General features: G+C 41.5%; 1 protein-coding gene across 1 annotated transcript in view; it reads right to left on the reverse strand.

Annotated features, from left to right (window-relative positions):
- The window catches only part of Necab1 (N-terminal EF-hand calcium binding protein 1), a 170,858-nt gene extending 155,413 nt beyond the window's left edge, over window positions 1–15,445 (reverse strand). The window contains exons 1-2 of the mRNA XM_005066820.4: window positions 15,223–15,445; window positions 7,984–8,008 (exon numbers count right to left, since the gene is read on the reverse strand). Of these exons, the coding sequence (XP_005066877.1) occupies window positions 7,984–8,008; window positions 15,223–15,321 (124 nt within the window). The 5' untranslated portion in view covers window positions 15,322–15,445. The remainder of the gene's footprint in view (window positions 1–7,983; window positions 8,009–15,222) is intronic.
- Between the last annotated feature and the right edge of the window lie 215 nt (window positions 15,446–15,660).

Below are 15,660 nucleotides of genomic sequence, written 5' to 3' on the forward strand. Positions count from 1 at the left end.
GCTGTCATCAGCTTTAATAACCATTTTTATATTTTTGGTTGTGAGCCTAGCCTTTAATGGCTGAGCCATCTCTCCAGCCCTTTAATAGCTATTTTCAAAAGATCTGAATATGGAAAATGTAGACCGATATTATGAAAAGGTATCATTTCCTTTAAAGAACTACACTGAACACAGGCTAGTTTGACACCATTAAGAAATTGCTTGCCATACAATTTTTAATGAAAAGGAAAATCTTATATATGTGACACATCATGTGTTTCTTTAGTTCTTTCAAAAACTACAAATATAGGTAAATTGAGGTTTTTAGTTTTTAGGATGGAACAAAAACAACAACAACAAAATTCCAACTTTTTTTATATATAAAGCACCTTTGTCAAGCATACTGAACTAGGATTACTGGTTTTCAAACAACAGGGAAACCTAAATGGCCAGGGCAAAGGCAGGCCAATTCATCCCAGCAACTCTGAGGTGATAAGGTCGTCTTTGACAGAACCTCTGTGTGCTGTGGTGATAACTACCCCCATTAGAAGGACAGTAGGTAGATGTTGAGATGGACAGTCCCAAGACTAAGAACACGGATAGGTGTGAAGACAAAAATTAGGTAGCATCTACTAAAGACTTCCTGAGGCTCAGACACCATCCTGAAGAGCTTCCAAGTATTATTTCAAGCTTTCACATGAATACAGCAGAGCCACTACCTTTGCTAAGTAAGCTATCCAGGTCACATAACAAAGTGGAACAAGGATTGGAATCCAGTTAATTTGACTGCATGTCATCAGCTTAACACCATGCTGCATCCCTCTGGGATCTAGAAGGAATAGATCCAATGACCACCTCCCCCTGGAATCTAGGAGAATAGAGCCAATGGCTACATCCCTGGGTGTGGAGGCATGGATAATGATTAACGGGACTAGGTTCAGATACAGGTTAAATATAATTTGTTTCGGGGAGAAGTCACTTACAAAAGTAGCAGATGACTGCTGTAGGTTCCCGTTCAAAGGATCCGCACAGGCTGCTCCCTGTGACCCGACCGGACACAAGAGAGAGCCATCTGCCTGGACCCCAGACCTAAACTCACTTCCTATCACGCCCTCATTTGTGGACAGTCCTCATTTGTGACCAGAGCTACAGGTGCGCGCGGGGTGGATATCTCACTACACCTGGCATCTAGGAAGAACTGAGCCAAAGGCTACACCCCTGGGATCTAGGAGGAATGGAGCCAATGACTAAACGTAAGCTGCATGTGCATATAAGGTTGGATTCAGGTTTTAGGGTAAATGCTATGCTCTGTATACTCCAGGATCTGCTGTCATAGCCAGACCTACCTGACTTTTGAGCATTTAGTGACCATTTATTGGGCTTGGAAGTTTGAATCTACACTTCATTCTGGGATATCTAATAAGCAAGCTCTGCTATATAAAGATCAGAATTTTCATGATTTCTACTTCTGGAAGAAAAGTAACACATTTGTGAGTGTGAAACTGCTTTACATATCAGAAAAAAGGTACTATGGAAATAGACAATTTGTTTTCCCTTATTTTGCTAAAAATACATCATTAGAGTCAGAATCTGCACTCTTGAGTTCTTCCCACACTCTCAGTACTGTGAGCCACTCCTAACAGGGTCTTTCTTAGGGCACAGATTAAGTGACTCATTGCTAATAGATATGGCTTTGGTTTCTAGGGTGGTAGGTGTCTAGTTGACTTTCCTTTATACTTAAGAAAAAATCAAGGTCACAGGGTTATTAGAGAGCCCTTCTGGTAAATTTTCTTATTCTGTTTCACATCCATTTTAAGAAATGAGTGAAAAATTATGAAATAGAAGTCAACCTTGTGCCAATAATACTATTTTCTGGGCATACATCTCAATCTTTCCATTTTATTTGGGACCACATCCCTGATTATAAGTAGGAAGGATTTGAGGGCTCCTCAGGGTTGAAGGATAACTGTCTATGAAGCTCACATTATAGAACAGCCTAATTACAAAGACCATAGAGCTCTCTAAGGCTCTGCGGGTAATATGTGAAATACTCACCTCTCTGTAAAGAAGTCCTACCTACTGAAACTTTGTTTTAGTCTCTACTTATCTTATATTCATGAGAGGATCAAATAAACCAAGCTTTGGGTGATGAACTTGAAAGATTTTTTTAATCAATTCAGTATTCATTGACTATAACCCTGCATAATTGTCAAAAAACACAAATAGTATGTGAACTGTTACCCAGAATTTTCTAAGCTAATGCTATCTTCTGGAGATTTGCTAGTTATTCATTTATATCTTTTTCAGCTTTCCAATGAAACAATTAACGTATTAAATAAATGTAACTACCATGTATTGCAAAATAAGAACACAAGACCTTTGTAGACTTGAGTAACAACTACAATAGTCATGCATTAACACATTAAATATATACAAATGCATACGTATATATACAAGGAAAAGTCAATTTGGAGTAAGAAAAGATTTCATTCACTATGCTTGTTCTGATGCTGGCATAAGATGCAACCTTTCTAGCTTCATTTGGTCCATTAAAAAAAGAAACAAAGGCTACAAATATGAGCTACTATTACCTAGATTGAAATTAATGCTGCACTATGGGGAATGAATTGTTGTTAATAGCCTTATTAAGCTGTGGACCTGGCCTGCAACAGTACTAAGGCAAGCAAGATGAGCTTACTAGTGAAACAGAGGCAATTCTATCATGGAGGTAACCTACCATTTTCTGATTCTTGCTTTACATGAGGAGATTCACATATCAACAGCCTATGGCTGGGGTGGGGAGTCATAGGCCTCAGTAAGGGAATTACTATCGTTGTGTTGTTGAATGGACATGATCTATCTGTCAAATTACATTCCAAAAAACAATGTTATACATATAGAAGAGTTTTGCCATCAACTTTGGTTCAAGAAGCATCTTTTTTTTTTCGTCAGCAGTGACTCTTAACAGGTTGAAGTACTGAGAATACATGATTTTTGAAGCCCACTCATAAATGAGACACCTATATTATGTTCCTCCTCTACCCTGCTTCTCTCCAAGGTTCAGGAAACATTACCGAAGAGGTGGAAAGAACAGAAAATGGAAAAAAACCAGAGGAAGATGGCAGGAGCAATGTGGAACTCTGACTTTGGAGGGTACACATCTACTGTACTCCTAACCTCACAACAGGTATGACAACACACACAAGAGTTACACACCTACTCTATTCCTGACCACACAGCTGTTGTGACAATATACACCAAGTCTACATAGGATTGGACCTGCCAATACCCAGTCACAGAATTGGGAAAGGTGGTGCTTCACCCCTCCTTGAGACTGTGTAGGCAGTTAATAATTGATGAGGGAAATCTTTTTCTTCATGAGTGCTCCTGTGTGCAATCTTAATGAAACTCATTAGGTCACAAAAAGTAAAAGATGAAGAAGAAAAAGGCAGGAAAGAAGAGGAGAGGAAAACTGGAAATAGGTAGGTGAAGGATTAGTGAGGAAGGAGAAGTTGTGTGTGAATACATTATTCATTATGAAGTATCATAATGAAATCCATTATTGTGCATAGGTAATATGTAATAATAAAAGGTAAAATGCTTCAAAAGTATAATCTCATTTAATTCTCATGACAGCTTTATAAGAGAATACAGTCATTAACCCATTTCACAGATGAGGAAAACCAGGGAAGGTGAAAGACTTACTCAACATCATGCAGCTAGACAGAGTAAGAGGCAGGACACTGAAGCTCATTTTCTCAAATTCTGTTTTTCCAATAGCTATAAACTGTCTACTCTGTGTACTTTTCAGACTGATTCAAGGCAATGCATATTAAGAACTTAGGGTTGGTCCTAGACCGTAATAGTCAACGGTAAATTTTAGTCATCATTAATAATTGGTAAAAATAGTTACATAGAAGGGTGAAGATTGATTAAATAAACTCATATGATTCAGTTTCAAGGTCAAATTGTTGATGATGCCCTTCTTACAAATACTCGTAACTATTTATTGAGCACCTGTGTCATGGCAGGCACTTTTCTCAGACTCATGGGGACCTCAGACAGCTCTACCCTCACAGACTAGAGTAACTAAAAGCCGAGCAAGGAGAGCTACACCACAGGCCAGTTCAGTCAGAGCTTAGCCATTACATAAGGATCACAAATGCCATGTATCCACCTAATATTTGCTGACAAGTACAGCCCTGGATCTGAGCAAGTGCATATCAACAAGAGGAACTGGATGTCACTATGCACCACTGAGAGCCTTTTCATTTGCCTTTCACTAAGCTAAAGGAAAATTTTTGGCCCAGACATAGAGCAATAAACACCGTATGATCTTAGTTATATGTAGAATCTGAAAAATGTCAGACTCATAGAAACGGAGAGTGGAGTGGCAGTTGCCAAGTGCTGGGTGTAGGAGAAATGGGGTGATATTGTTGGAAGGATACAAACTTTCAGTCATAAAATGAGCAAGTTCTGGGTACCTGCTGTGTACTACTGGTGAGTGATGATGACTGTGTTAATCAATTTGGTGGTAACCATTGCACAATGAATACATAAGTTCAGTGTCATGTTATATACCATTAATATACACAATCCTATCTTGTCAATTAAATATCCTTAATTACAAGTGAAATATTTTTTACAAATTTGAAAAATGACCACGTACCATTCCCATTGTCATTCAGGCCATGTGTGGGGAAGTTTCTCCAGAGTTCTGCATTTCTGGGGTTAATTTTGGGCTTTGGAGATGAAAGCACTGGTGTCTCCCCTAAGCAGCACTATTTTCAAGTCTATCTTTCTGCTTAGGATCCTAGCCTGTGATTTAAAAACAACAAAAACTATCTCTCCAAGATGCCATTATTATAGCTAATCCCTAACCATGTGCTTTCTCCCATTTGTCCCGCAGCTTCTCTTTTATGTCAGATGGAGTCCAGATGCTAATTCTGTCCTCTGGCAGCTAACTCTCATTCTGCTGTCTTGTTCCTTTGATGATTTCAGCACCATTTAAACTTGCCACAAGGGTCTCCATCACATGAGAGTCTGTTCCCAAAAAAGTAAACACACACAATGGCTGCTGATTTGAAACTATAGCATACAATAGTCGTATGATACAGAAAGATGGCTACTTTTTATCTTTTTATTTGCACTAGATCAGCCCCCTCTACTTTCCTTTTCAATTCAACATGACTGGCAAATAGCCTTATGTTTCCTCCCCACCAAATCCTGTTGCAGGAGACATTACTGAAATGTCACCAGTTGCTTCATATAGCCAAGGTATCATGACACAAAAAGAGCTCATAACTTGGAATTACTCATAACAGGAATCATCTCATGAATTACTTACAGTGATTCCTGGCATACATGGAGTTACATGGTAGAATAACTGTGATTTAAGCCAAGACCTGCTAGACTCCAAGCATCTCCCAACTTTACACTGCAGGTCAGAGTGAAGACTAAGGTGGAGAGAAGGCAGAGAGGAGTGGACAGATCAAAGCAATGAATCATGAGCAGAGTATCTTCACTAGTAACTTACTAAACACATATCCTCTAGTGTAAATGTACTTGAAGGGCATCGTGTCAATGCAGAAGACAGATCTCTGCCCTAGAGAAGCAAGTTTGGTTAAGGGAACTAGAATCGTTTGGGATCAACTTTAGCCCTTCACTGTAATGATCTGTATATGTGGAAGAGTTAGTCAGAGAGTAGGTGCAGCTCTGTAGCATAGGGAAGACTTCTGAGATACAATGCCTTTTTAGCAAGACCCCATGCAAGATGTGGACACTCTCAAGCTCCCAAGTGTGGAATGTCATAGTAAACTGTGGTTAAGGCAGGCCTGTATCATGGAGTTGGCCTAAAAGGACAAATGCTCAGGAAACTATAGATTTCAGAGAACTGCAGACAAAGATAGTGAGAGGTAAGAGCAGGGAGGGGGTAGTTTTGATCATGTGGAATAACCAAACATTAGGAAAGGACATAAGGAACAGAAAGGAATCCCATGGGGGGGCTGACAATCATATTAAAAGGGAGTTGTTGGCAATCATATTAAAAGGGAGTTGTTGGCAATCACATTAAGAGGGTTTGGAGCTGGTGGATCAGGTGACTACTCTTATGTAGCATAAAATATAGGGTTACTATCAGCCTCTGAATTTATCCATGTGAATTGATTTGTCAGATGGTTTTTGTCATAAAAATGGGTTGTGGCGACTGGATTTTACTATGATAGTGGAGTATGATAGTTTTGATATAAAGCAGGGTGATAGATACAAAGGTAATTATCAGGACTTGATCAGAGTCTTGCAATCCAAGGAAACAAAGGCACAACCTGAAAATACAAGGAGCTGTGGGTGAGAGAGGCCAGGTCTGTCAGAAGAGTAGGCAGTGCTGAAACACACAGAGGCTGCATAAAGAACCATGTGCTGGGGAGTAAGATGTACAGTGTCAGAATGCTCTCCTGGATGTGGGAGCTTAAGGATAAACCAAATAATATGTTTTAATGGCCATACCCGATGGCAATCTTTCCTTGGAGATAAGAAATGAGACTTCCAGAATTCAAAAGCAGCCTTTGTATCCTAAAATTGTCAAGCCACTATTACCAATAATATAACTGTAGTGAAGTACAGCTCTGATTCTACGGAAGGAAACTTCTAGTAGAATCAAGGAATAAAAAATACTTATGAGCTCATAATTGGACTTAGCAGAGCTGCCTCCAGATTTTCAGGACACATTTTTATTTTTGGCTTGCTGCCTCTCACTTCTCTGTCTCTGTGGACGAGAGTTTCCCATGCCTCAGACAGAAGAGTAAGTTGTACTGAGTCCAGGCAGTCATCCCACTAGGCCACTGTGAATTAGCAAACCTAGAAGCTGGGACCAAACAGATTTGCATGCAAAAGAACAGAAAGGTTGAGTGGGGGCTAGAATAGGGGGAAGAGGGAATCATAGGTTAGAAGACAGATCAGGCACCAGTGTGACCTCGAGTGATCTAAAGGGATGACACCAATTGGCAAGCTAAGTAATAGTGGAGAGACCACCTCGAATGCCCATTCCTGATAATGAACTTGATGTCTATAACCATCCGGGAGCCTTCATCCAGTGACTGATGAAAGCAGCAGCAAACCCCTACAGTTAAACACTGAACTGAACCCATGGAACCCAGCAACAGAGAGAGAGGAGCGATGAGCAAATTGGCAAAGAATGGGCTGGCAAAACCAGCAGACACAGCTGATCTGAACAGGGAAGAGATCTTGGATCCCAGCCCGACAGCTGGGAGGCCAGCATGGGACTGATCCACACCCCATGAATGTGAGAGTCAATGAGGAGGCCTGGGCAACCTATGGGGCCCTGAGCAGTGGATCAGTGTTTATCCCTCAAATACTAACAGACATCATGTGTCCATAACACAAAGAGGGTTGCTCTCATAGCCTGGACTCTTAGGGGAGTGCCTGGACCCTACCCTGAGTGAAATGACAGACTGTAGATATCCACTATGTGGAAGGCAATGGTGATAGGGTGGGAGGATGGGGGGGGATGGTGGGGGGAGTGTGAGAGGAGGGGAGGGAGAGGGAACTGGGATTGATATGTAAAACAAGCTATTTAAAATGAAAATAATAATAATAAAAAAAGAAAAAGAATAAAAAGCTAAAAAAACCACTCTCTAGCTTAGAAATCTAAGACATACTATAGACAAAACGCACAGCTCAATACTCCCAATGATTCAAAGTTGCTATTGCTAGATGTTTTTCAAGCATTAAAGGGAGAAGTCACAGCCCATGTGTGACAGGACTCCTCACTTCAAAGGCATAAATTACACCTTGCTGTCAAATTTGAATTCTTCTGCCATTTTCTCATGAGTACCTGGAGCCATAAACTTGATGAAAATGTTAACTATTGCTAAAATAATATTTTATAGGTCAATTCCTAGAACTTTCTACTCCTTTGTGTTTCTTTATAAGATAATCTAAAATATAATGAATTAATAAATACAAATTATGGAATTTTGATCTTACCATTTTTGTCTGCTCTCCTCAGTATCTGGAAAGAAAAGAAAAAAACTTTTATCATTTTTTGTTGTGCTGGGGCTGTAGCTCAGTGGTAAAGTACTTGCCTAGCCTGTGTGAGGCCCTAGGTTCAATGTCCAGAAGAAAGGACATCTTTTTTCCCTAAATATTGCAATGAATGTTATATTCACACATAATTAGTCTATCATTAAACAAGTTAAATCCCAATGGTAAATGAATGTTTTCCAACTGAGATCTTCCTTTTTAAATATCCCTTACCTGGAAGCAGCCCAAATGTCTATCAAAAGGTAAACTGGTGAACCAAGGGTGTGGTTAGTACAATAAAGAACTAGTGGAAAATTTAAAAAGAATCAGCTTTCCAAAAGATTTTGCCTGTCAAAATTGGGATATATCTAAAAATAATCAGGCTGAATAGAAAACCTAGATATAAAAATGTCTGGGTGTATACAGTTTATAAAAGCATAACAACAGTTAGTGACAGAAAGTAGATCAAAAGCTGTCTAACCACAGTCAAGGCCACGAGCTATGTATTATAAAAGTGTATAAGAAAACCACTGAGGACAATAAAAAAATCAGATTATCTCAAATGTGATTGTTTCATTGTAGAGGGCACAAGTGCTCACAGATTAACGCTAGAGAAACCAGGAGTGTTAATCAAGAAAAGCTGTCACCTCATTGGAGGAGATATATAGCTGGTTTCCTCCCAGAAGACTGAGAGTGAGTGTTAGCAACCTGGTGACCTCTGCTATCTGTAGAGCCAGACCTCACCAAAAATCCCCAGAATGTTTATCCTGGACTCTCCCTCCTAGACCTTTTCTTTAACTCTCAGTCAATAGAATTTATCCTTGGGGAGGTGTCACCTGTACTTTCCAGACTGCTCAACTCTGTCAGAGACCACACCAGATCCTCAGCCCTTAAGCTATAGAAGCCATCATTGGGTAAGATTTATCGTGTACATGGGATTGGGATAACTGTTCCAAGGGAAACTGCACTGTACTTAAATATGTCCAAAATAAACTGGCCTGATGTTAAGCCACCTTGGCTAACCAAGCCATGCTGAACCGAGTTTCCATTCTTGCTTCTCTGCAGGTCGTTTTGCTGCCAGCCATGATGCTTGCAGAGACTTCCACATTTTATATGTTAAAACCCAACACATATCTTAAATTTATGCACTTTAATGTAAGTTAATTGTCATCTCAATGAAACAGGAAATAAAAACGGAGAAGGAAAATAATAAGTAATTGGCAGATAGAAGCCCACATATCTATACTATGTCTTACTTGGATATAATAATGTTATCTTGGACCCTCTTTAAGGTGTTTTGATGTAAAGTGATTATTTGGCCGTCTGGTATCCATTACTCAGTGGTAATGGTTTTGAATTATTTCCTGGGAAACTAGTTTTTCTTCTACTCTTGGTTTCTATGCTTATAGGCCAGGTGGAGCACGAGGTCTGATGGAGTATTACACCTCTCTGCCGTTGCCATTGATGGGTCAGGAGCACCTTAGGGCTAATGAATAATAGTCCATGCTTGCACTGTTAGGAAAAGGATACTCAAAGCTTGTTTCTGGATTTGAACTTGGAAAGATATAAGCAAGGTGCTGTCCTTGGGCATTGTGTTATCACACATGTTGTGGGTTGAACTGTTTTTTTTTTTTCTTTTCCTGAAAGCAGGTGTTGAAATTCTAGTATCTTAGTACCTATGAATGTGACCTTTTTGGAATTGGGTCCTTTCTGAGGTATGGGCCCTGATGTGATGACCTTATGAAGAGACAGACCTTTAGAGACACAGACATGGAAGCAGGCTCATGACAGAGTGAGGTGCTGGAATTCTAGAATGAAGGGGACCGACGGCTGCCATCAAAAGCTAGAATAGTGACACAAAGCAGCCCCACTCTGCAGTCTCGGGAGAAACCATTTCCTACCAACACATTCACTATGCCCTTCTCACCTCACAACTCCGAGGTCTCCTGAGTTCTTATGTGTAAGCTACCCCATCTGTGGTGGTTGCTACGGCCCTTTTCTGAAATTAATATAATTTATAACTTGAAACAAATCATCACTTCTGAAATCTGTATAGAGAGGGTCAGAAAAACCAGCGGCACTCTCTGAGCCCCTGGCTGGTCCCCGAGGAGGCAACCCCAGCTGTTTATTACAACAGTCAATACGCTGTTATACAGTCAAACCTTAAACAGCTTTTAATTGTTTCCTTCTATTTGGAGAAATTAAATTAACCCGTGTGATGTAGGTTCCCACAGAAAAGCAACTGGATGACATAATGCATCTCTCATATACACACCTGCAGAGAAAGACCATCTACTACTGCAGATGAAAACTTAACTATACGGAAAGAGCCTTGAGGATCTTGTTTTCGCTGAGTAAGCTTCCATTACAGTTAAACAACCAGAAGTATCCTTGTTTTTAGATTGGCACTTCATGGTGAAAACACAGCCTTCTTTTTACTACTATTTTATTACTACTTTAAAGTTTTCTTCATTCTATCATAGGAAAAGAATCCTCCATTCTTCTGACTTCACGAAAGTGGAGTATGGATAAACCTAATCTTCACTAAAGATTACAAAGTACCAATATTATTTCTGACAAATCTGGTCCATGAGACTGATGTAAACTGCTCATCCATTTCATAGAATAAACTGAATTGCTACAAGAGGATTTCATAGTAAGAACTATGCTAAAAGGAGACCCGAATGCACACTTTCTGCTGCTTGGAGTAGCAACTGCTGGAGATGCCAATGACCAGTTCTTCCAGCGGACAGCTTCTTCCTGTCTTCCAGAACTGAAAAGTTACAGACAAGTCAGGGAGACAGGAAGCACATCTTTTATCTTTGGTTGACCCTACAGTTTGACTTTTGAATCCCATTGTGCCCTCAGGAGTGTGAAATGACTAGAATAGAAACGACCACACATCAAGGAGTTGGACCCAGGACTTCCATCATTTCATTGCATAGATAACAATAGAGGTGGCACCCAGACTCTCAGAGATGAATTAAGACAGTAGCCCACATTATTAAACTCTTGTAATTAAATATGGATAGAACTGCCTCTCCTGAAAATCTTGCCTCAGAGCTCACAAAGTAATAAGAAAAAAATGCATTGCAGATGAGAATGGAGCTCAGTACGCAGTGTTACCACAGTCAGCTAATCTTAATAGCTGTTCTGACTGGAGGCATAGTAAATAAATTTAAATATGTTCAGGCAGGAAACGTATCCAAGGGATACTGCACTTTGTTATAACTGAAGGATTATCATACAGATTCCTTTTCTTTTTTCTTTTTCTTTCTTTCTTTTATTTTTTTACCTCCAAAGGTAGTCTTCGATGCCCATACGTGAAGTTCCTTATTTCTCACTTTAAGTTATTGAGAACAGACTTTAAACATAAATATCATCTTGAAAGCATAAAAAAGTCACCATTCACTGAACTGACAAGTGACTCAGATCGGGATGTGGGTTAAGATTCCAGGATTCAAGATAAGATGGGGTCTCGGTCAATGGACAGGATCCAGGAAGCTGGATGTGTGGGAATAAAGAGCTAGGGAATGAGTGACAGTGCACACTGGGCACTCAGTAGAGCATTTGACACCACACCACTGCTGCCCTCACGCTGCAGGGAAGTTGGTCCTGGAAAACACAGGACTAAACTGTAATTAGTACATTCTATTCCAGGGTAAATCCTGTGTGGAAAAACATGGCACAGGCCATGGTTATCTAGCCTTTCACTTGACATTTTCCATAATGGACAATCTTATTCAAGTAATCCAGTGTGCATGTGTGACTGGGAAAGGCAGGAGACATGTGGCACAGTGGAATTCAGTCATAGAATCATGGTGTCAGAAAACCCTGTGTGCTCTGACAATGCATCCAGGTTATCTCTCACACAAACAAGTATGCGCCAAGCCCCAGAATCTAACTGTTTAGAAGGAGAAGCTATTACTCAATTTTTAAAACCAAGTTCCGTCAGGCCACGTGCCTTGTATGGTTTATACACTGACCTCCCAGCTCCAATCCTACTTCACTAGAAAAACAGAGAAGGTCTTCTTCTTTCTCAATTAAAAGTCATGAAAGGTGGAGGGGTGGCTCAGAGGTAGACACCTGCCCAGAATGAACAAGGCCCTGGGTCAGATGTCCAGCACTGGAAAGAAAGGTCAAAGGGAATCTATTTGAAGAGGACAGTGTCATTGGATGAGTACAACTCATTCCTTTTGGCATTTCTCTTGTGTAAGGAGCAGAATTGAAGATTCTCCCTGCTGCACAGACCGAGAGCACCAACAGCTCCAGGGGCTCACATTTTAAATGTGGCTTTACTCTCCATTATCTAGAATAAGGGATCTTGGGAACGTATAGCACAGTAGTCAAAAAGAAAAGTGGCTGTCAGCCTTCTGATCCTTCTCTGTTGCTGTATGCTGGGGTCAGTTCTGGTGCTGTCCTACAACTGTCAGGTGTATACTGTGTAAATATGCCCAGCAGCACTGTGCCAGCATGTTTGGGTACAGCAGTCGGCAGAGGTCTTCAAAGTCTCACGTCACTAGGTATTCAGAAGTAGTTTAACATGCTATGTAATTCTGCCACTTTGGGGAAAATAATATGGATTATATTTATGCAGTTCTTGTGTTAGTTTGCAAACTTAGCTACAGCTGTTTGTGGATTTAACATGAAGCACTGACACACCATAGTACTTCAAATGTATATGGCAGGTGTCCCCTTTTCCTTTGTTTTCTAGACCAAGACCCCATATGACAATGACCTTAGATGGCAAGTATGAGACTTACGGCTACTGCTGAGTGTAAGATTAGAAGAATGAAATGAAAGACAATGACTTAGGAAATCTGATTTTCATGTTCATGTCAACCATTTATCTGTAGTTTCTAAGCAGCTTGCCAAGTCTAGTCATATCATCAAGAGTACCTCAAATGACATTTAAATAATTTCTCTAAGAAGTCTAAAGATTGACTGTCAATGATACTTGAATGTAAATTCTAGGATTCAGTTACGCCCAAATTTGGAAACTTGGCTGTGAGGTGCGGAAGTTCCCCCAGTGGCTTCATGTCTTTACTTTTCTTGCACAGGTAGTGTCTGCCACCTTTTCCTTGTAATCTCAGTAGAATTCAGACAGCAATCGTTCTTAGCAATGCTACTAGAATATACTAAACCTAATCAAATCAAGTGATGTATTTATGTCTCACATTTTGTTTTTGCTAAAAGCAACATGATCCAGAAATGAATAATTCAGAGATCCCTAAATAACCAATCCTTTTCATGTCACACAATTCACCAGAGTGTTAGATTTCTTCACAAAATAACTCAGAAATGTGTAAACAACATATTTTCTCTCCAAGAAAAAAATCCAACTGCAGTTAATCTTTTTTTTTTTTCAGACTACATTTCACTGAAAAACAAGCATGTCCATGCCTCTCCTATGGAATCAATTGGGCTTTTATTATGTATTTATTTTTCAGTTCTGGCAACATACTTAAGAAGGCCAGGGAGCTCTGTCCAAAGATGAGAGTTCCTTCAGGACAGGGATCTTACCCTGTTTATTAGTAAACTGGAGTTAAAGACTTGAGCTGAGAATGGTGAGTCTGTCGGGGTAGCTGACTCCCCTCTTACACAGTTTCCATTCGCTCCTCACCAGAGTGTCACCAGGATTCCTTAGATTTGTAAGATAAAAAAAATCATAAGGCAGCACTCAGTATCTGTGGAGGGCAGAGCAGAAATGGATGGGGATCCCACTTGAACTCAGAATTCACTTCTTGTCCTCATAAAACTCTGGATGACCTAGGCCCCGACTTCCTCCTGATCCCAGAGATTGCCTTCCCATGTCTTGTTTTTACATTCACTCAGCTTAGTTCCTCAAGGGTTAGGTCCTGAATGCTAGGGCATGAAGAACTAATACTAGCTAATTAAAGCATCGACGGAACCTATGATGCCACACACAGTGGAAACCAGACACTTGTGTTTTCGAGGGAAGAAAATGGCTGAACCCCCCCCCCCCAAGTCCAAATCTTGTGTTGGAACTGCGTGGTGATGAAGGGAGAAGGCTGTCAGGAGCCGGGACTAAACCTGCCATCAAGTGTCTTACACAAGTTTTAATTATTGTTATGTATTTCTCTACCAATTAAGAAAATCTAGATCATTCCAGACAAAGTGAGGACTCCTTGCCCCCCCCCCACCTCCAACCCATTGTCTTCAAAAATCTCTGACTGGCCATTATGATACTAGTGTTTGATTTCCTCATATTTTCATTTTGCACAATCAAACGGCTTGGAGAGGAAAAGGGCCGGGGCAAACAGAGCTCCTTCAGGTACTTTGCCCATTATTCCACATGCTAAATAACCAGCCACTAGACTGCCCCCACTGAGCCAGACACTACCTGCGGGAACAGAGTGAATTTGACAAGTGGGCAGCCGAGGGGTAAGCCAAAGCCCAGAAGGCATGCAACCCAGGGACAGGAATGCCAGGGAACCTAACAAGGCAGCAGGGTGAGAAACAACTGAAACAGAGGACAAAGCTAAGCAGAATCGAGGAACGAATAAGATCTGAAGCTGCTATAGAGAGAGAAATCACAGCACAGGGGCAGAAAAACAGCACAGCAAGAAAAGGATGGTCATGTTAGAGATGCGGAGGAAGGAAGTCAATTCCCAAGCAAGAAATGGGACCAAAGGGGAAACAAACACTGGAAGAGAAGGTAATGACAGCAATTACAGTTTAGGCTCAGGGGAAGAGAATAATGGGGAAGCGAGGGGGGCACCAAAAGGAAAAGAGTCATCAGCATAAAAGAGACCGTGGCTACCGTTGTAAAAGGAAAAACACACATGTTCAAAGAAATTGTTTTGGAGGCAGCTGGGAGAGGCTGGAGGCGCATCACAATTTCTAAGGCTTCCATCAGCGCTCCCCAGCACAAGTGGGGGTGCCTATCAGCAAACCGGGGCAGGGATGAGCCAGGAATCAAGTCCTATACTGCCCAATGGAGACTCCTGTTTCGACTCCATCCCTGCAGAAGCCCAGGCTGCTGGGAAGTCGAACTTTTTGGTCTTCTTAACGCTTGTAATCAAAGCTGCAAGTCGGGGACAGCTCTTTTTACAAGTTGGGTGGCAGGAGATAGTTCGCCTGGAGGTCTGGGAGCATAACACCAGCAGCCAGCGGCTGCACCCTCCTCTCTCACAGGGCTGATGCCTAAGGCGCCCACCTAACTCCTTCGTCTATACTTACGTCGAGGAAGATGGACATGCCTTTGGACAGCTGCAGGGCAGAGCTGAGCTCTTCGGAGGAGTTGTTGGAGGACGGAGACGTCTCCCGGGAATCCTCCATCCTCTGGACCCCCTAAGCCGACAGGCGGAGACCGACTGGGCGGGATGCAGCGGCTCAGACCTGGAGCTGTCTCAGCTGCTGCCTCCCAGCGCTCGCTCGGATGCAAGTGGGTGTTCGCTCGGCGCGCGCCTCCCTCCGCTCAGCGCGGACTCTCCTCCCTCTCCCGCCCTGGGGCTTCAGCACACTGGTTCTCGCCTCCCCCTTCCCACGAGCTGACTGCGCCTCACTGGGGATCCGACTCATTCCTGCACTTAGCAACAACATAGCTCCCCTTGCCTGTGCGCATTTCCTGGCTCTGGCTCGCCCTTAGCCTCATGTCAGAGGTAACCCTCTGGGACC

Source organism: Mesocricetus auratus, unplaced genomic scaffold, assembly GCF_017639785.1.
Source record: "Mesocricetus auratus isolate SY011 unplaced genomic scaffold, BCM_Maur_2.0 Super-Scaffold_6730, whole genome shotgun sequence".
NCBI classification, from domain to species: Eukaryota; Metazoa; Chordata; class Mammalia; order Rodentia; family Cricetidae; genus Mesocricetus; species Mesocricetus auratus.